Source organism: Oreochromis niloticus, linkage group LG6, assembly GCF_001858045.2.
Source record: "Oreochromis niloticus isolate F11D_XX linkage group LG6, O_niloticus_UMD_NMBU, whole genome shotgun sequence".
NCBI classification, from domain to species: Eukaryota; Metazoa; Chordata; class Actinopteri; order Cichliformes; family Cichlidae; genus Oreochromis; species Oreochromis niloticus.
Genome location: NC_031971.2, coordinates 23,350,339 through 23,372,401, shown reverse-complemented (window position 1 = coordinate 23,372,401; position 22,063 = coordinate 23,350,339). Strand labels below are relative to the sequence as shown.

Sequence of the window (22,063 nt, the reverse complement as noted above, 5' to 3'; positions counted from 1 at the left end):
ATCCACATGGTGTGCATTCCAATCATAGCCCAAGATGTATAATCCATATGGTCCGCATTCAGTACGCCAGTCATGGATTAGAACTTTAAACCTCACTTGGGTACAGACGTTTTGCACACAAATCTTATGGGACAGATTCTGAGAGGAGATTCTCGCCTTTATTATTTAGGTGTCCTTGTGCGGAGATAATAATCAACACACAGGAAAGCATGAGCTTTTTCACCACTTCTCTCTGTAAGTTAGGGCTCAAGGCTGTATCCTTTACCTCCCCCATAGTATACAAGAAGCCTCAGAACACCTTCAAGCATTTGCATCCTGCTGAGCTTTCAGTGAGAAAACCTTCTCACTGTAAATGAAGAGACAAAGCAAATTGGATGGAGAGCGCGTTTTGATCGTGGCGCTTGTGCGTTTCTCTTTGTCTGTGTGTTTGCGTGGGAGGGATCATGTTGTTTTGTTTTTGTGAGTTTTTAGTATGTGTGCTGCTGTATTTGCGTGTTGTTCTCCCGTTAATTACCGGTGACTATTCGTGACCTCCATTAACATCTTCAGCGTCACTTAGCTCGAAGCCGGTTAAGCCAGTAATTCCAGCAGGAAAACTAAATGACTTTGCATAAGCAGCCACCTTTTTTTTTTCTTTTTTTTTTACCTGTGTGTGCATGCATGTGTGTGCCTTTGCCTGTGAAAGCTACACTCTGCGATCATTAGAAATGGAAATGAGTGACTCCCTCACCCCCTAAACTCATTGTCTCTCAGACATTAGGTAATTGTCTGTCGTTGCAAACCCCTCCATTATAAAAGTCTGTCTGTTAGCGCTTCCACTGAGTGATTTAGGAGTGACTCTTTAGATTAGAACATTGGCATGATTGACCAAGTTTCAGCGCCCATTCGTTTTTCACCTTTCTTTTTCCTAATCAACACTCTTTCTTTGCCATCGAATTGCCAAAATTATTAATGTCTTTTTAGGTTTGATCCCTGGCTTTTGTTTTTTTATTCACATTCTTTGCACCTCTGTGGGTTTTTTTTTCTTCTCTTTTTTGGAATGAGCAGAGTCTCTCACAGGGTTTTCTAAGTATGTTATCATCTATCACTCAAAGACTTTTACATCTCTTTCATCCGTCACTGTTCACTGGCACGTCATTTAAAATAGATTTACTCACTTTCAGTGTATAAACGCAGAGTTGGTTCAGGTAGGTGCAAAACGCTCTAATTTGTGTTTTGTGTTTGATAATTGCAATTCTCTAGGAAGTACGTTAACAAGCACAGTGTTTATCTTATGTAAAACATTTAGTTCTGCATTAGTAAAAGCGTAAAAAAGCCGTATGTTTTCACAACTATTCAGCATCCAAACCGAAGTTAGTTATGGGCTTTTTTTTCCTTTTCTGAGCTCCGAAATCTGTCAAATTTTATGTGATTTTTGTTTTGTCTCTTTCAAACCAAGATGCTGAGTCATTTTTGCAGCAGTTCCACTTATTTTGTTCATCCTTGGCATTGACAAAAATCATATTGTATTTTCAACAGCGCTGGCAAGTAATTCGCCCTCCTCAACAACTCATTGTCAGCCCCCTTTGAAAGTGCTTCGCTACATCTCTTTGAAATGTGGTCAATCAGCGCGGGCTGCGGCGCTAACATGTCACTTATATTTTCTCATTTATCTTCCTGGATGACTTGTAGATTGTAGACTGTGAGTGAAGTGTGAGGGGGGTCTCGAATAATATTGCTATTTTGAAGTGATTTTTTACTTTTTTTTGTCATTCTGCCACCTGAAATTTCTGTCATAGCACACTATGATTGTGACTTCTATTTCACGTTGCCTTATTCTATCCCCTGTCTTGCCTGTTCAAGCAGTGGCTGTCCAATATTTAATCACTTACATTTTCTTCCTTAACTGAATATGATACATTATTGCTTTCTAAATCTGACTCATACCCTTACTGCCTGTACTGTTTGCATCTTTTTTTTCTGCCTCATCAGTGCAAGTGTCCAGCAGAATAAATATTTCCTGAGTTTAATGTTACTGTATTTTTAAACCCTCTCAATCCTTTATTTGCCTCACCAGATTGTCTGCGCAGTCTTTGCGGCCCTGCTCCATTTCTTCTTCTTGGCAGCGTTCACCTGGATGTTCCTGGAAGGGGTACAGCTCTACATCATGCTGGTAGAGGTGTTTGAGAGCGAACACTCCAGGACTAAGTACTTCTACCTGGCAGGATATGGAGTACCTGCTGTCATAGTGGCCGTCTCCGCTGCCGTGGACTACAGGAGCTACGGCACCGACCGAGTGTAAGGATGCTGCTGAAGAATGCGTGAAGGAAGGATGGATGACGGGGCAAGGGAGGGAAAGGGAGGGAGGCTGAAGTGCCTGCTGTCATTTTGGCTGCGTTTGCCACAGTGGACTCAACAAGCTGTGGCACTTCTGAAGAGTCAATACAGAGAGAACGAGTGGAGAGAGAGAGGCAGAGAAGGATGGAGAGTGGTAGAGAAGTATTGGGGACACGCAGGGGGAGGATGCACCACAGAGTGCCTGCATGAGCACGGCAGCAACAATGTGTGAATATGGAAGGATTTAACAGGCGGGACAGAAGGAGGGGGTGTACAGTGGAGTATGCCGAGGGAGAAAAAAAACTGCTTTAAGTGTGAGAATGGAGCGATGGGATAGGAAAAGATGGAGTTGTGTGTCAGGATGTTCACACATCCACACTGGCTTGCGCTTGCGCGTTAAAATAAAAGCAGCTTCTCTGGAGAAGAGTAGTGGAAGATAAGCACATACATTAAAAGCACAAGGTAACGTATTCATGCATGCTCGACTTGTCTAACCCTAGAAAAAGGATGAATCCAAGAAAGGACAGCCAGCGTCTCATTACAGGCATAATAGACAAACTACAGATTCAAAGAGAGTGAACGTAACAGTTTCACCTACACACTCCATTCATGCTTTGACTCTGAAAAGAGGCCAGTCTAATTATTAAATACATATACGTATGAAATGTATATTGCTTATATAATATATATTAGACACAGTCATGTTCATAACCTGTTCAAACCATAAGACTAAACACTAACAATGTGGACTTTGCACTGAAAGGCTACAGTTTTAGAGGTGTTTCATCCCTCAGCTGCTTATAAATGAGTCGCTCCGTGTTGAGGGTGAAAAATGACGTGTGGTTATAGATATAAATGATTCACCTTCTAAAATGCTCCCAGTCGCTGGTCATTCGGGGACCTTTTGTCGTTCTGACATTGCAGCTTTCCACAAGCTACACTCTACTCGACCAGCTCTGAAAGACGACAGAAGGGTTGAATTTAGCAGTGTTTAACCATCAAGCCACACCAGTCCTCATGCCACTTAGATCAATATTTCATTGCCTGATGATCATTAAAACATGAGAGTCTCAGTGCCAAGCTTTGGGTGAATAATCACAAACAGAGTGTCGTAAAGGACCTGAGACAACTGCTGCGAGTTCAAATGCAAAATGATGTGAAATATTTTGGGACAATGAAGCAGAGCTTATATGTAAAAGGTGCACATAACCAAAAATAAATGCATGAATATATCAATATTTACTTTTGTAATGTTGCATCCAGGCCATTAATGCTCTTGCTCGTCATGTCCTCGTGCCCCATGGGCCTTGTCGATCTGAAAAGTAATTGAAATTGGAAATTTTTAAAAAGCAGAAACGAACTTACACGATCCATTTATCAGCCCAGGCTTGAAAATGACACTGTGTATCATTTTTGACATAACACATTGAGACAAAACCTTTGAAAATATCATCTGCCATTCCTGCTGTGTCACCTTGTCACATAACACAGGCTGTTCTTCTTCACAGTAGCCAGTGGCACTGAGTCTCATTCATGTACCGTAATGAAGGTGGCTACGAGTTAGCAAAGGAGCCCTAATGGAGGATACTGTGACACAGTCAGGGACCCATAATGGAGGGTTCTCTAATGTGGTGGAAATTGAAAGATTAATAATTCAAAAGCAGCTGGTCATGAATCAGTTGGCCATTTTGCTCCAGCCGTTTTTCTCTGGCACCTTTTTCGGCAACTAGTTGGGTCTGACCTCAGTGGAGGGCACTCTTTTTTTCTTCTTCTCCTTCCCCTGCTTGCTGCAGTTGATGAGTCAAGGTGTTTTGGGGTTATATAATTTTGCATACAGCAGTATATCTTTTACAACCAATCCTAACCTTGTGGTCCAAAATGATTGCCTGCGCGTACGTGTGTGAGTGTGTGTGTGTTTGTGGTTATATGTTCATGCGTGTCTTCTGATAGTGTGCTTGTGTGCATATACACACTGCATGTGCATGCACTTGTGTCCCTCCTTTCTCCTTTAACCTCAACACAGCCATCCGCAGACTCCATAAATAGCCTCGTATGAGGTCTGCATCCATAACTCAGTATTCAAATGAACACAGTCATGTCATATTTTTGCGACTGCAGGATGTGGCTATGTCATATATCTGTGCCCTTAGGGAGAAGTAAAGCTTTATTTATCACAGGTGCTTATCCCTCGCTGTCTCCCCCCTCTGTGTGTGATGTATGTTCGAGGTGTGTGTATATGCTATTTTCCTCCATCCTGCAACACCTTTCTTCCTGTTCTTCATCTCTTTCACTTTTTACATCCACCCCAGTTCCGTTTTGTCCTCGCTCTGTCGTGATGCATTTGATATACTGCGTGTCATAATCTGCTCCTTTTTTTTTCTCCAGCTTGCGTCCTCTCAGTGATTATATGTGTGCAACCGTGATGCATGTCCTATCCTCTGATTGCTACTCTACATCCATCTAAAGAAGATGTTTTTTTAACCCTTTTATTCTTCCCAGCGTCCCTCGTGCATGATGTCTCTCTCTGTCTCCATCTCTCCCTGTCTCTAGGTGCTGGCTGCGATTGGATACTTACTTTATCTGGAGCTTCATAGGCCCTGCTACACTCATCATTATGGTAAGATGGACACACGTGCATACTCACACACCCTTGACATAGCACTTCATCTCTGAGTAGGTAGATCTATAGATGTTCGTGCAGCAGTGATGGCTCACATTAAGGTATTTGTTAATCTCCTACAAGGCTTGCCTGAGCTCCTCAGAAGTGCAAGTAAAAGTGGAAGCAACTCTATATGTCAACTTAATAACTCCCATTCATGGATTAACTCTCAGGCGGGCACGTATTCCTGCAACCTGGAAATCTTCGAAGGGGATATGGAGCGCAAGCCGCCGTGCGTCACACAGATTATGATAAAAACTCAGCAAGGTTATGTTGCTATTAGGCACTCATTTGTGTGCTGTTTTTCCTCCTGATCTAGCTGTTTTATTGCTTTGCCACCAAATTGAACATTAAACTGGAGAACAGAGTCTCCCGGGGAGTTTGAGCAATGCCAATGATTGATGTTTCATCAGTCATCGAAATGTTCAGAGGAGCAGGAACAGGGATCCTATCTTGAACAAGTAAAGTACGACAGGAATAGAGTTTGATGATTAGGCAGACACACATACAAAGACATTTAAAGCAATGAGACATATTCCCAGTAGCCTGTGAACCAATCCACTGTACTCATTTTTGAAATGTCAGGCAGGCTATCACAGATCTTGCAGGACCTGCATGTGGGGAGCAGTTCAGGTGGGACTGCACTGTTATGACACCACACCTAGTGGTAATGTATACAGCCTCTGAGACCCAGTGTATCGCTTCAGACAGTCATTATTAAACCACCCTCTTTATGCATTAGTACTCCAATAGAACAGAACACATCTATGAGAATTGGGTTACCATTGTAACAATGATCCCGAACTGCTGAAATTTTCCCTGATGTTCAAGCTGCTGTATTTTGAGAACATAAAGGCTTGTTGATTGAGGGCCTGATATGGTGTCCCTAAGCCAATTACTGTTGAAGAGGCAAATAAAGAATTGTGTGAGTGAATGGCTGTGGTGACATTGTGTCTTTAATTAGGCTACTTGCTGCAGAAAATTAACTTGTGTGATTTTATGTCTGTGTGTTTCAGCTGAATGTAATCTTCCTCGGCATCGCTCTTTATAAGATGTTCCATCATACGGCCATTCTCAAACCAGACTCTGGGTGTCTGGACAACATCAAGTAAGTTCTTCAATCCTGCTACTACACTTGTGCATCTGATTTGTGATCATGCATGCTTGTGTGAATAAAGCAGAAGGAATAGTTTGACATTTGGGAACTGTGCTTTTTTTTTTTTTGCAAAAGGGAGAGGACTAATAGAAGACAGATGTCTGTACAGTACAATCTATAAGCAGTATTGTGAAAAAGACACAACAGTATTGTGAAACCACACTTTTTTCTTTATAGAAAAAAGTGAGAAAGCCAGACTTTCTTGCCATTTTTAAGGGGTCTTGAGCAATAGTTCTCCAGGCTTTCCAGAGTTCTTCCAATGCTTTTACACCCATTTTCAATCCAGTCCTCGTACCTCACCATTTTCAGTGAAATGTTGTTTTTTTTTAACATTGACTTATGAATCGTTTGAGCATAAACAGACTAATTCAAGGAATGAACTGGCATTCCCAAGATGATTCCCAAAGACTCCCAATGGTGTGCAGTGTGTCATGAAACAGGAAACTGGACAAGGGCTGAACAAAAGAAGTAGCACACCTAGAAAAACTATCTACAGCAAATAAATAGTAAAGTCAAGTCAAAAATACACCTGGTCGTTCATTTGATCCGTCTATTATTATTTAAAGCATTATCAGAAATGGTTTCGGTGCAAGGATAGTTTTCAAGAAGCAAGTAATAAGGAAAGGAAACAGAGAAAAGGCAGAAATTCGAAACATTAAACAATAACTGGACTGAAAATCACCGGCAACAGGTCTTAAGGTGTGGTGAATCAAAATTTCACATTTTTTGTTCTAATCTTTATCAATATTTTCTGAGGAGGTTCGCAGAAAAGTACAACAGTGAGTTTCTACAGTATGACCTGATTTTGATCCACCATCTGGAAAACTCCTGATAGGAAACAGCTTCAGTTTACACCATGACAATAATCCCAAAGATACTGTCAATGCATTAAAAGTATACCTGGATAGAGAAACACATAATGAATGCTGTCAGTGATGGATTGGCCTCCCCAGAGCCCGGACCTCAACATTATCGAAGCCGTGTGTGATCATCTTGACAGAGAACAGAAAAGAGTCAATGTCATTCAAGAAGTCTGGAGAACTATTCCTGAAGACTAATTGAAGAAATGACAAGAAAACTTGCATAAGAGAGTTCAGGCTATGTTAAAGCCTGAACTCTTCACTTCACTTTGTACAAACTTTGTTTTCGCCTTTTATACTGTATGTGTGTTTGCACACGTTTCATTAAATCACTTCAACTATTCGACTTCTTCCTATTTCCTTGCAAAATACAAAAAAACAAGGCATAACTCTAAACTTTTGCGCAGTACTGTTGCTGCAGATGGTTAGCTTAGCTTAACATAAGACTCGAATAGGGTGGAAACACTAAGCCTGGCGCTGCCCAGTGGTAACAAAAGGTTGATACCTTTAGTTCAGTTACAGCTTATTATTTTTCATGTTTTGTTGTTTGTATAATTTATATATAAGTGGAAGCATAAACACAACTTATGGAGGTAAGGTGCAATACTATTCCTCAGCCAAGAGAGACACAATCTCATCCTCTCGCATTGTTGGTTTCACAGTTTGTTTTGTTTATGGAGTCAGCAAAAGGCTATAACATGGTAATTAGTGAGCATTAGAATGTTACCTTTGGACAGAAACAGGAGTATTGTTTTTACACTAAGCTCATTAGCTGCTGGCTCCAACTTCATCATGGCTGCACAAACGCAAGAGTGGCATCAATGTTCACATTCATCTCTGCAAGAAAGTGAGCACATTTCCCAAAAAGTCAAACTATTCAATTAATTCTACATTTTTATGCTACCCTGTCGCATGGAGCGCCTTTCACCTTTATCTTACATAATTTTGAGATGCTACCCTCTAAATTCTTCAAATCATTATTCTCAGGCATGTCCCTATTATTCATGAGACCCTTAGAGAGTGCCACTGAAATATGACTTCACTTCCATTAAATACTGAAACTCTTTCTACCAAGCTAACTAATCGGGATTGTGTCATTTTCTTGTTCGAGTCCAGCTCAAGACAAAAAAGGCTCAGTCTAATTCAAACAATATGCCTTGGCTCAGAGTTCAACGCCTATCCGAGCTCAGAATTTATAATGTAAATCCCAAAAATGACTCGGTTCTCATATCATTTAAATATTACTGCCAATGTATCTTTCATGGAGGCAGTTTTTAAGTAGGACTTCAAGCAGGAAGTGTTTCAGAAGCAAAGGCGAAGCCAGCTGATCTTTGCTTTAGTGCAGTTCAGGGGAAAGTACTCTAATGAAAAAAACCTGATGAAAGATGGAAATCAAAGAATCGTTTAAAACACGATGCTTTGGATCTTTCCCCCCTCTTCTTAATGACTTTCCTTAGTCTTTCTGAGAACACTGAAGGCTGTCTAGATTTTAATCTATTTCACTTCATTAGTCATGTCTTATTGTGGTTCATTTATTCGTTAATCACCATCATGCTCTTTTTGTCTTATTTTTTTCTTCCTTTTGTTTTCTTTGTCTCTCTAACTCCAAGCCATCATAAGTTATCTTTGTTGTGGACTGGCTCTGGTAAGGCCACTCTCCAATCAGTGTTGTCTTCCTAGAGACATTTTGTTTGGTTTGCTTGTTATTCATGTGTCTGTGGAGTCTTCCTGTAGTTTATCCACACACCCAAATTAACCGTGAACCTGTCTTGTAAAATGGATTTCTTGTTCATGTGTGATTTGTGAGGTCCTGTGACCTATAGACCTAATGTGCTATTGAAATATTATAAAGGTGAGATGTGAATTCATGGAAACAGAGCTGAGAGAGAAACCATGACTCAAGGGAACACAGGAGGAAGAGGTGAAATGGTGGGATGGAAAAGAGAGATGAGTATACCCTTTATTGAAGAGGGTCGTCAGACGAGCTTTATTGGAGGTTCTGTCTCGCCTGAATGGTGCCACAGAGGGAAACATCGAATCAATCACCTTAGTCTCACTCACTTACTCTCCTCCTCTGTCTGTCTTCCTTCCTCATGACTCTCCTAATATCTCTCCCGCTGTGTTTTTTCGCTCTCTCTCTCTCTCCATTCCCGCTCTTTCTTTCCTTGCCCATTTTCTTTGTCTCTATCACTTGCGTTAGAGGTGATCACTGCCCAGTCAGCCAATCAAATTAACAGCTATCATCTCGGCTCTGGCAGACCCAAACCTATGACCTTTAGTGGGAAATGTCATTTATAATGGCTGTAATGTCCCTCTGCTTACTGCCCGATGAAGACACTCACGTGGACACACACACATACACGTGCACACGCGCACACACACATTCTCAGACCAGGACTTACGATGCATACACATGCCTCCACATGACCAGGTTTCTCTGACATTTGGCCTTTATGACTCACTTCTTCATAGCCTTTATTTGAAATGAAGGTTTGCAGCCTTAAAAACTCTTATCAAATCTACTCCCGTTAAACTGTTATAGTCACAAGTGCGCTAACAGACTTCAGGACCTACTTCTGCCTGAAAATGATTTTTACCTCCTGTCATATACTTTGACTGAGAAAGTTTGGCTGCAGCTTGGGAAAAGTGTGCTCGGTGAAGAATGCTTTTCTTCGTGATACCCGTGGCTGACGTCAGCTCGCTTATAACCTCTCCTCGCTCTCTGGAGATTGGATCTAAATGAAAAGATCCACTCGCACTGCCTCCTCTAAACCCTTTTATAAGGCTTTAATTCTTTTAAGCAAAACTCCCGCTGTTTTCTCCAGTCTACTCCTACAGTGTTGGGGCTCATAATGAACCCTTTCTAACCCCTCATGGTCCCTCATGCGTCAGCCTTGACTGATTAGTTTTTTCACCACGGGGGGAAAAGACAAACTTCTCGTGTTTGAATTTCATTTGATAATGACACAGAGTAACAAGATGAGCATTTCTCATTTTCCACTGTTTCTCTTCTCACGTAGGTCCTGGGTGATTGGGGCCATAGCTCTGCTGTGTCTGCTTGGTCTGACCTGGGCGTTCGGGCTAATGTACATCAACGAGAGCACCGTGATCATGGCCTACCTTTTCACCATCTTCAACTCTCTGCAGGGCATGTTTATCTTCATCTTCCACTGCATACTGCAGAAAAAGGTGAGGCACAAAGCTAGACAGAAGCTGCCAGAGTGACAGACAGACATACAAACACACACAGAGGCACACATGCGAGCTAGAAACGATCAGCAGGGACACCAAAAATATCTGCAGAGCTGTCACAGAGGTTTGATTGGTCATTCAGTATCCCTACTGCTCAATTCTCTCACTTTTTCATTCTTGCTACCTAACACTCTCTTTCGCTGTCACTGTCTGTCTTGCCTTGAGGCAGCAGGTAACAAACTGAGTTGCTTGTCTTACGGTGTGACTTGTTCTCGCAGCAGCAAAGAAAGTTTTCCATCATCAGGCAGGGTCATCGCACCTGAAATAGCATGTTATACACTTTGATAATATTCAGCTCTAATTGTTTTAAATATTGGACACAGGATGAGGACATGCATGAGTGTTTTGAAGTCTAATTGGCTGAAGCTTCAGGTAATTTCCTCAAGTGAGTTTTATGATTTTATGACTCACATTAACACACGGTTCGCCTTTCGAGTCCTCTATAATTAAAAAAAAAACAAACTCTTCAGTATATTTTTTGGGTTTAGTTGGCCTAAAGGATTACTGGCATTTGTGAGCACATGTGTGTACTTTTTTTATACTTGAGTTATGTGTGGCTTCCAGGAAGAGCCTACACACACCGGGATATTTTTACAGTCTCCCACACACTGTCAGTGCCTGGGACTCCAGAAGAGGAGTAGGATATGGAAAGAAGATTCATCAAATGCTTAATACTCTCATCTGGCTGCCATCCCACAGACAATTTTTAGTTTCAAGTGCATGACCAGTAAACAAGTGCAGTGTGTGTGTGTGTGTGTGTGTCTGTGTGCACAGTATACTTAGGTATGTGCTAGGTCACGGGATCAGGTATCCAGAGAGATGTCCTCAGAACAATGATGAGGTTTTCTTTGGCTGCGACCCAACTTGGTTTCTCCCAAGATGCATGGAGCAACTCACCACACAGCTGTTCAAACAGAGCATGTGGCAATATATGCCTGCCAGTCCAACGAGCTTGTTAAAAAGCAATTACAGTCGTATTTGTTCTAACTTGATTGGGATCTAAATGCAGATGTTCTGTGTGTACAAGTGCATCACATGTCCCCCTAAGGAATATGTCCATTTTAGATGAATATGTGGCAGCTTGGGGAGAATGTTGATGGGGGAAAGTTTATGGAGCTAATCTTCTAATGTCTAAATTTATGGGTTTAGTGTTTGCACAAGGAAGTTGAGTAGAAGAAGAGTTTGTCTCTTCTTTCCCGGCATGTCATCTTGAAAATATGCATCATTATGTGCAACGTCAAAGTGAAAACATCAATCAATTCCCCCTCTTTTGTACGCGCTGGCTGAGAGTGCATTTACAGTTTCTGCCGCTTTTTTCCTCCTCCCACCATCTGGGGTCCAGGTGCGTAAAGAGTACGGCAAATGTCTGCGCACCCACTGCTGCAGCGGGAAGAGCGTGGAGACTTCTATTTCCTCCTCCAGTAAAACCACCACCTCGCGGACCCCGGGCCGCTACTCCACAGGCTCACAGGTGAGCTTACCTGCCTGCACACCTGGACGCTACAGCACAGCAGATTCTCAGGTGAGGCCAGATAACGCCATGAGGGTTTTGGGTCATCGCTGTTCACTTTCAACTCATCTCATATTTTAGGCAAACACATTAAATGCGACTTTAAGTTGGAATGCCATTCAGTTTATTTTAGGGCTTTCAATTAGAGATGCACCGATCAATCGGCTAGTATATCCGAGCAAGGGTATAACCGATTTCGTTGCCATCCACCACAGCCGATAGTGCACCTTAGACAACAAAAACAACTGTAATTGCTGTGCAGATATATTTCTTCTGAGAAGCAAAATGTAATATCTTATAAGCTGTAAATGTATCTGGCTTCCTCATACTGCTAACTCAGTTGCCAGTAATCTACCAGTGTAGCCATCTGCCATTTCCTCTTTCTCATAGTTCTGCCAATCCATTAGTAATTTCAGAACTCTCTTTTCTGCAATAAGAGCAAAGTCAGAGTAACTTTTGTTTAGCATTTATTAGCTCCAACTCTGACACGATCTGCTCAGCTCAGTTGGCATCATATACTGTTGTTGGCACTGTTTGCCAGTAAATGAAGAAGCTCAATATTGTGTCCAGTAACCTGGAGCACTTGATTATGCGTTTGTTGGAGTGGGAGTGATAGTAGGTTCAGTAACCTGGTGTCGTACTGGAAAACATAGAAAAGTTTTTTAAACAGTCAATGTTTTATTATGAGCAAAAATGGAAATTCTCCATGAAAGAAAGGTTAGAAAACATGCAAAAAAAATGCAATAGTCCAGTAAAATTACATTCGGTGCATCTCTACTTAAAATATGGATGTTTTGTTGAAAGTGTGAGATCCAAAACCCTGACTGTGACAGACAATGTTGCTTAAAAAAATGTATATGGAGTACAAAAGACACTGATGTATGATTATTTTTCCCCGCCTGTTTCTCTTTTGTCGGATGTTGCTTTGGTTTTTTTTCCCATTTACTGCCTCTCCTGCACTAATTTGATCCTTTTTTTTTGCCAATCGCCTCCCATATATTACACTTTCTCACTATATTTCTCTCCCTTCTTTGTTGTCGTGTCCTTTCTCCCTTGATCTGTTCCTGGCTCTTCCTTTGATTTCTTTTCCCTTGCATTTTATTGTTACCCCTCTACGAATTTGCCCATACCATCTCTACCCTTTTCTTTCTTTTTCGCTTCTTTTCTCATGTGTATAGAGTCGTATCAGGCGGATGTGGAATGACACTGTGAGGAAACAGGAGTCCTCCTTCATCACTGGAGACATCAACAGCTCTGCTACGCTCAACAGAGGTAACCACGGGATACCTACAATTTGCATCCTCATCACTGTCACCCTATCTGCTTTATTAATAGCAGGAGGCACAGGCAGCATACGCTGTCATTTAGCAAAGTAGCTGCGGTCCAGACTACTGATAATGGTATTTTGTTCTTGAAGATGGGAAGATTAGCAGGATAGAGTGTAAATATCACTTACTTATTTTTGCTGCTTCAAAAGCTGCTTTTTCGCAGGAAGGAGAGGTAGGGGCAGGCTCCTGTCAAAACTGAAACTACTTTATTGTCACAATAATAAATCTACAGAGTGAAGCGCTAACTGTGCTGTAGCACCAATCTTCTTTTTGCAAGGACAGATGTTTCTTTAACTGCTGTAGGTTTGAATCCTTTAAGCCTTAAACTAAACACCAATAACACCTTTATTATAATACAGTATGCTATACAGATTAGTGTTGCATTTTTAGATGAATTCACAGCACCACACATCACATAGCATCCTATTTCATTTTAAGTAGAGCGAAACTTTTGCACCTGAGAATCTGTACGCTATTGTAGTCTCAAACCTTTTAAATGAATAAGCCTAGTTCAGTGTATCCCTGCTTTATTTAGAGCTGTGTATTGCAGTCCCTTCAGAGTAGGACAGTGTAATGGACTGTAGGAATGAACTCAATGGGTATGGCTATCCGAGGGCTAGGGTAATGAGGGCATAGATACCCAAATGGCCACACAGTTTGAAATACGTGCACACACACACGCAAGAGAACACATGCTGCCATTTGTTAGACTCTAAGCTGAGGTGTGGCCCTCACTTTCTTCAGGCCACTAATAAGCTGTTAGCATGACAGATTGATACTAAAGCAGACATGGTGCGTGTCAGCGCTTGAATTATCACACACTTAGTGAGGCAGGGCTTAAGACTCCCACACCTCCTCCTTCCCTCACACTTTAAAGAATGCCGCACGGAGCTACTTAGCCAGTAGATTTTGAAATAACTACATACTTTGACTTATTGGATAACGGTGGAATGGAATAAATTGGATTGTCAGATAAGAGACCGACTTCTTGTTATGCCCAGGTCATTTAAGCTATAATGAAGAAGAGAGACCTACACAGCAGTGACCGAAAAAAAAAGGTTCTGTGGTATGCTCAGGAACATAGGAGTCGGTTGTTAGTATGTGGCTGTATTTCATTTTAGTGAAACACAAACACTCTCTAATTAAAAATTTTGTTTTTACTTAATCTAAAAAAGAGAAAAGGGAGGGGGGGTTGCAAATCTGGAACCCTAGCAGTAAAAGATAATTATCTATCAGCTAATACCTTTTTCACTTAAACACTGACGGTACCAGCTTACGCTAACAGAGTCAGACTAAAGAAGCTGTAGTTATATTACTTAGTGTATGTGGCAACGCTTTCACAGAGTCTGCTGTAAAATAGGCACATCACTGAGCTACATGCCACATTGATTGTTTGGATCCTTGACCAGAAGGAGAAAAAAAAGGAAATCATTTTCTCTTTGGTTCATTTGTGCAGTAACAACATTAGGAGATGCTATACACACATTTTCAAGCAACCTAAATTTTTTGTCATGGCCAACTAAACGCCTTATGTAAGCCAGAATCTCGGAAGGTTAAAGTGAGGCAAAATATATATATAAGTACTGGAAATCTACAGACAACATCCGCAACACTAAGATCAACGATAGTTCCAGAAGCTTGGGACTAATGACATCACGTCACATAATCAACCAGTAAATAACTCATGTATTCACGTACCTGACTTTTGGCAGCGCCGAGAAAAGGAGGGATCAGTTCAAGTAATTAAAGATAACAGGTCCTTAACGTGATTTTCATTTTAGTGTGTCCAGCTATGACAAATTTCCCTCCACCTTTACCATTTTGCAGCAGATTGATGTGTCAGAGCTTACAATTTCTTACGCCGCTATAATTTGTAGTTTTGTAGAATAATTTGTGTAGTCATACATTGGAAAGGATCTAGAATGCATATATTCCCTTTTTTTGAATGTTATGACAATATTTGACTTATGTAGTTCTTGAGTGCTGGGTTATAATGGCATAGGAATCATAAGTTTATAGTTTACATTGTGTAGAAATGAGAAAAAAATGCCTTAGGGAAGTGAAAAATTGCTGTGCCCCTATATTTTTCATAGATTTACTAGCCTTTAGACATGATTTTACTGGGTACGGGATGCATCCGTATAATGGTAGATGTAGCTAGTTTACATAACCATAAGTTCAGATCCCACACAGTCAGTGACAACTGTATAATATTAGCAGGATTGCATTTGAAGCTGCTAGAAAGAGCAGAAAAGAAAAGCAAAAACAAAAACTGCATGATGCAGACTCACCACTAGGTCGTCACATACACAGTGGTTGGTCATGTGTATAACATCGCTGCACCTCATTAGTGGTGCTGCTAACGTGCTAAAAGGAAAAGGAAACTATGATAAAGATAATTATTTCTTATGTTTTGCTTTGAGTTTATGCAGAAACCACAGAGATATTAGAACATATCCGTTTTTCCCCTCTCTGTTTTAAAGCTATGATATGATGATATGCACAGACAGCGGTAGCACAGCCTGCTTCATACAGCGTCGATAGCATCATGAGGATGAATGCATAAGAGCTGTCGTGCTCATTTGTTGCCTGTATTTTTTGCATTGTCTTAATGTGTATATGAGCAGTCTCTCAGAAAATGCACTGAAAACACTTTCTGTGGCCCCTTTGTCCATTAACTGTCCTGTAGTCATGCTTCTCTGCTCAAGCGTATTGAACTGCAGCACAGTCTGCTCCAAGCTATGGCACTCTCTCTTTGTCTCTCTCTCTGTCTCCTTCTCCCTTTCCCTCCCTCAGCCTGTATGCAATGGCTGCAAGAATGACTTGTCAAGCTTTTTCTTGCCTTTCTCCCCGAACTGTTAGCTTGTTTGATTTACTTGTCCTCTTCTCTCCCTCTTTCTTCCACACACTCACTCTCCATCTCGCTCTCCCTTCTTTTTCCTTCTTCCTTACTTCCACTCTGCAATGGCTACATGTTCTCTCCTTTAACCTCTATCTCCACTCTGGGTTTTTTTTGGGTTTTTTTCTCCTGAGTGCTTCTCTCTTTTTCTCTCTTGACTTGGCTGTTGCTTTTCCTCTCTCCTTCTCTCTCGACTTGGCTATTGCTTTTCCTCTCTCTTTCTCTATCTGCCTGTACCAGGAGCCATGGCTAATCATCTTATAACTAATGCTCTCCTTCGTCCCCATGGTACTAACAATCCTTATAACACGCTCCTGGGGGACTCGGCAGTCTATAACAACCCAGCTGTGGGCATGTACAACACCCAAGGTGTGGCTGATGTTCCATTTATGAACATACAACATTTTTAAATGTAGCATAGAGTTGCTTTATTTTATCTATTTATTGATTTAGTTTGCATGGTTCTTTCAGTTTAAAAGGTGCTTTCTATTTTGATGCATGCATGTTATGGTTCCCAAGTGAGATTATCAATGACACTGAAATATACGTATAAACCTGTATCTATATTACTATTTGCAGATTTGCTATATCTTAAATAAGCTACTTGGGAACCATATTCCTTATATATTACATTTTATATGAATGTTAGATTTACTTTTATTTTTATTTTTACATGCATGTGTCAGTTTGGCCATGTGTTGCTTGTGCAACAGCATGTGTCTGCGTATCCTTAATATCTACATATATAGCATTTTAAATGTGATTCCTATGCTGTGCTTTAATGTTTCTTTCTCTGTCTTTATAACAAAGCACAAATATTTTGTTCTGTAATCATTATGTAAGATTTTTTGTGTTTAAAATTTGTCAACTTGCCTTTAGTTGTTGAGCAATTGTTGATGTAATGGTGGCTGAAATGTGTTTCTGTCAATGTCTAAATTCACATCTGTGTTTCTCTTCTCTCTCTCTCCCTCATGCTGTCCATTAGCACCATACCGAGACACAAGTATGGGCTACATTATTACTCCCAACTACTTCAGCTACATAATTGTTTTCTTGACTTTAAAGCAATGTAATGTTTTAAATCCAACCTATGCAAAACTTTTTTTCCCCAAAAAAGTTTTCCAGTCGATATACAGTATCTATAGTATTAGGCGACAAGCACGGAGATGAGATGTGATAATAACTCCTGTATAATTACCAGAAGTTCTACTTAAAACATTTTTCAGTGAAATTTTAACTTTTCTTTTTGTATTGTTGTAGCGCTAGCAGCAATTGAAAAAGAAGAGTACTTATGAAGATTCTCCTTAATGAATTATGGACGCTTGAAGCATTTTTCTTTCCAAGAAATTTATCATTGCTATTTTTTAATCCTCAATTCACAGCACCCACTACGATGTGAAACAATAATTAAAATCTTTCATTTGTAAAAAACCACTTGGGAGTTATTTTTTTTCTTACATCTTAATAATTAGCACTTTTTAAAATTATTTGCTTCTCAGAGGGCATCCTGAACAACGCAAGAGACTCCAGTGTTATGGATACACTCCCTCTTAATGGTAACCATGCCAACAACTACAGCATGGCGAGCAGTGAGTACTTGAGCGACTGTGTCCAGATCCTCGACCGTAGCGCCGGCTACGGCACCCACAGCAACCACAAGGAGACAACTCTAGAGAAGAAGATCCTCAAGGAGCTGACGTCCAACTATATCCCATCTTACCTCAACAATCATGAGAGAGCAACCACAGAGCGCAATCACAACCTCATGAACAAACTGGTGAACAGCAGCATGGCCAATGGAGGTGAATGTGGTTTCATTTATATAATTTAAGGTTTTGATAAACAGATGTAAATATTTCAATTTATTAAGTGGCACTGCTTGTTAACTCACTATAACACAAATAGTCTTAGAGTAATTATAAATGTGTTATCTGGTTACAATGATTTATGCAGACAGGTGATTATTAAACTGAATTAAGTAAAAGCCTGTCGTTTATAATGATTTGCAGTGACCCTTCCTTCTGAGGGTTCAGGTAAACTCAGCAAAACAGCACAATAGAAGTGGAGAGTAACATATTAAAATCTACAATAATTATTATTTCTAACCATTCGCAGACAGCTTAAACAACTGCGACATATTATCACAGCTGATATGTTAATACAAAACTTTTACACTTTTGGCAGGTATTGTGAAGCGCAGATTCACCTGAAGTTGATCATTTTTTCTTTTTTGGACTTTGCCTGTCTGACATTTGGTAGTGGGCAGATCTAGCAGACAGTAGTTTTTTGGGTTTTTTGTTTTTTTACTGGATAGCAGACATATGATGCTGGTGAAAATGGCACTGTTGAAAATGGCACTGGTGAGCTCAAGTAAAACTGTAATTTCGAAAGCCAGACAACCTGGACAATGACATCAAGGAGCTGACATCCTTTAAATCGCCATCTTTGGGTCAGGTGACACATAGCAGGACTAATTTAATGTAGTGCTGTCAGCGTTAATCTCGTTAAAATGACGTTAAATCTCCGTTAGCAAGTTAACGTGGATTGCCCCGTGTGTGGGGCTGCACGGCGTCAACGCGTTAGAGCGGTTAGCTCGTTAACGCGTTAGCGCCATCCAGCATCATTAACGCTGACAGCACTAATTTAATCTGTTTTTAATTTCTGAAAATTACATTGGGGACTTCAAAAAAATTGAATACATGTTTTACTAGTAACGTTAAAGTTTCTGCCTTGGGTAGCAGTGGCAGTGCTTTTTGTTCAAAATGATTTAACGTCAGTGGGCTAATATGTTGAGATGTGTGGTGTAATATGATTCTTGCCTGGTTCTTCCAGGGAGCCTGGCAGGGGGCAGCAGCAGCAGCAGCAGCAGTGGAGTTGGTGGATGTGTGGGAGGCAGTAAAGAGGACAATGGCCCCATGGTACTAGACAACCCTGTAGCCTTCCCCCATGAGGAGAACCTGGGTTTGGAGATTATCAGAGAGGAGTCCAATGCACCTCTCCTGCCGCCACGGCCTCCTCCGCCAGACAGCCACCCCCCGCCGCCGCCGCCTCCTCACAGTTTCTCCCGGCCACGGCGCATTCCTCAAGAGACCAGCGAGAGCTTTTTTCCCCTGCTGACAAACGAGCACACTGATGAGCACACGCACTCACCAAACCACAGAGACTCACTCTACACCAGCATGCCAGTGCTGACGGACCTCCCAGATGGGCAGATGAATGGTTTAACAGACGGAGAGGAAGACAGCTCCGGGGAGCTACAGCCCTGTAAGAGTGCTACTGCTCCTGAACTGGATGATGTCTATTATAAGAGCATGCCAAACTTGGGCTCCAGGAATCACCTTCACGAGCTGCAGAGCTACTACCACATGGGCCGTGGTGGCAGTGATGGATATATGGTCTCTGGGAGCAAGGATGAGTCCGATTCATCACCCGAGGAGCCGCCTGTAGACCCTTCTCACCTGGTTACCAGTCTATAGAGGCAGTCGAGACTTCTGTCCCTCCCCAGCCCACCTTTACACTTTCAACCTTTCAGTGAAAACATTCTGTGTTGTTGACTGACAGACTGAGCTGGCCCGACCCTGGATTGAGGTACTGCGTGTAACATTAACGGCGGCCCATGACAATATGATTGAGACATCACTGGCCAGTTAAAAGCAGGGACTGAATGTACTGTCATAAAAGGTGCAGACTGAGAGGGCAGCTCTAAAAGACTTTTTGTGAACATCAAGCCAGAATGGAATGTTTGAACTCAGAACAGAAAAGGAACGGGGAGGGATTCTGTAATTTTACCGTACCTGTTACTTTTATTTGGAATCTTCGGATTGACCGTAGCCCTACAAGTTTACCAATATGGACCTCTAGCAGATTATAGCATATAGTCTCCACTACCACCACAACAGGGCCAAGGCCCCCAGCCCTGGGTGAAAAGAGCTGCCTGTCTGTTTGTCTGTATGTCTGTCTATCTGTCTAACTCTTAAAGACGCATACGTTGGATGACGTCTCCACGACAATAAAGGGTAGAGCAGGACGTCAGACTCTGGTGTTCACAGCATAAACTGGCCCCAAAGAAGCACCGCTACCTGCCAATCAAGTGAAGGATGTATGATAATGCCCTCACTAACAATCACCCAAAAAAAAGTAAAAAAAAGAAAAAAAGAAAAAGAACCACTGATATTATTTGGGCGACTGAACTGTAACCATATCAAACTGATGTTCGAAATTCTCTTCCTGTTCGTATCTGCTAAACTGGAGTTGTGTCTGGGCTGGTGTAACATTCCTGCAAGTCGTAGTGACAGCGGCTACTGTGTATTTCACTGAAAACAAAGAAGGAAGATCATATTACAACAGACTGAAGTGAAAAAAAAGAACGAGTTCTGTTTCTTCTCCTTTCTTCTGTAAAAGTTTTCAGTTATCAAAGGATTATGAAGAAATCACAAACTGTTTCTATGTATTGTACAGAATCCAGATACAGATACAAATGTTGCATATGACCAAGTCTTTTATTTTCTAATCCTAAGTTGCAAACCTTTTGTGTGTGAAAACGTTCTGAAATGCAATGATATGTTCTGTTCACGAGAGGACTGCAGAACGAGCAAGAAACAATCTTTCATGTCACTCTTTCGTAATGCAGAGGCGGTCAAGCACTCCTTAATTAATACGCATATACCCTACGCACACTTCATCCTGGTCCTTTTTATAGCAACACCACTGTCACGTACATTTTGCAAATTAGTTGTTACTATATACTTTGCCACTTGTGTAGATTTAAACCAAGCAGGAAACTGAAGTAGTTAGGCGACGAAGGAAGTGATTACTATGGAAATGCTACATTTTAGACTTTTGATGGAAGAGGATCTCATCTCATTTTGACCCTGCACGAGGGGCCTGGGTGTGAAAAATGACAAAGACGCCAGATTTACGAAGTAGCACAAGAATAGTTTTTAAAAACATATCCTCTGCCAAATATTCTAGCAATTGATAATACCTTACAGTGCTGTTTGAGATCTTATTGTACAGAAGAATGCTCAGAGAATCTACTATTTTACAAAGGGGTCAGTCTTACCAATGAAATGTCATGGCTACACCATATTTGCGTACTGAAAATGTGAAAAGTCTGCACAGAACAGCACTGTCCAATGTGGAAAGCCAATGTTTACTTATTTAGCAGGAAAAATGAATAAGTGTATGAAGTGTAGCTTGCACATGTATTCCACAAACCCCGCCATGTCCCCAAGAGAGAAATTATTTATTTATCTGTTTATTGGTTTAAATACAGCAAAACAAGCTTGGAGGAAAGAAAACTGGCAGGAGTAAATAAAGTGGCACTGGGTTTGTTTTTTTATTTTTTATTTTTTTTGGTTTTTCATTTCTTTTTTTAAATTATTATGATCTTGATTATTATTACAATATTACTGCTAATTATTTATTCTTTTTGTATGGGTTCCACGTTGAATGATCTCATAACTAATATTTGTTGTAACAGTGAAAGTTGTTTGCCAACAAATAAATTACTGACATAGCTTTGCGGGTTTCTGCCTCTTGAGTGTTTTCAGTGATTATGCTGAAATTAAACACAAACACAGAGTTAAACCCATCACTGTTTTCATTTCAGATGTGTGTTTCTGACCATTTGGTGAGACTATGAGTATGCAAACATCTCGCTGCATGCATTTGGGTCTAGTTCTGAGGTGAAATTCTGCCCTTTCCTATAGATCTGTCAGAACAGCTTCTGCCAGTTAAAGCTTTTGCGTGCCATAGCTGAGTGTGTGGGAAGTTTACAGAATCATATTAGGCAATTTATTTTTGAAGAATTCTTTCTGTCAGTGAATACATTAGTCCTCCATTGTTTGGAGATTAACATATATTTACATATTCTATACATATAAAGGACTGAACCTCAAGGGTAATGTGATTGATGAATAATTACTTTCACAAAAACTAAGTGTGATATGAACCTCTGCAAGTAACCCACGGTGGTCACGCCACCAGCAGAAACTCACTGCTGCACATTTTTTTCTCTCTGTCTATCAAAGTGGGAATCAGTTAATATTTTAAATTGGTCCAGCTTTCCTCCAAGTTTATTT

The 22,063-nt window shown here is 40.9% G+C and overlaps 1 protein-coding gene across 1 annotated transcript in view; it reads left to right on the top strand.

Moving 5' to 3' along the window:
- The window catches only part of adgrl3.1 (adhesion G protein-coupled receptor L3.1), a 115,365-nt gene extending 93,865 nt beyond the window's left edge, over positions 1 to 21,500 (top strand). Inside the window, 10 exon segments of the mRNA XM_025907760.1 lie at positions 2,057 to 2,277; positions 4,867 to 4,933; positions 5,992 to 6,083; positions 10,012 to 10,180; positions 11,586 to 11,765; positions 12,932 to 13,025; positions 16,221 to 16,349; positions 16,966 to 16,983; positions 17,480 to 17,782; positions 18,813 to 21,500. Coding sequence (XP_025763545.1) covers positions 2,057 to 2,277; positions 4,867 to 4,933; positions 5,992 to 6,083; positions 10,012 to 10,180; positions 11,586 to 11,765; positions 12,932 to 13,025; positions 16,221 to 16,349; positions 16,966 to 16,983; positions 17,480 to 17,782; positions 18,813 to 19,456 — 1,917 coding nt within the window. The 3' untranslated portion in view covers positions 19,457 to 21,500.
- The last annotated feature ends 563 nt before the right edge of the window (positions 21,501 to 22,063 follow it).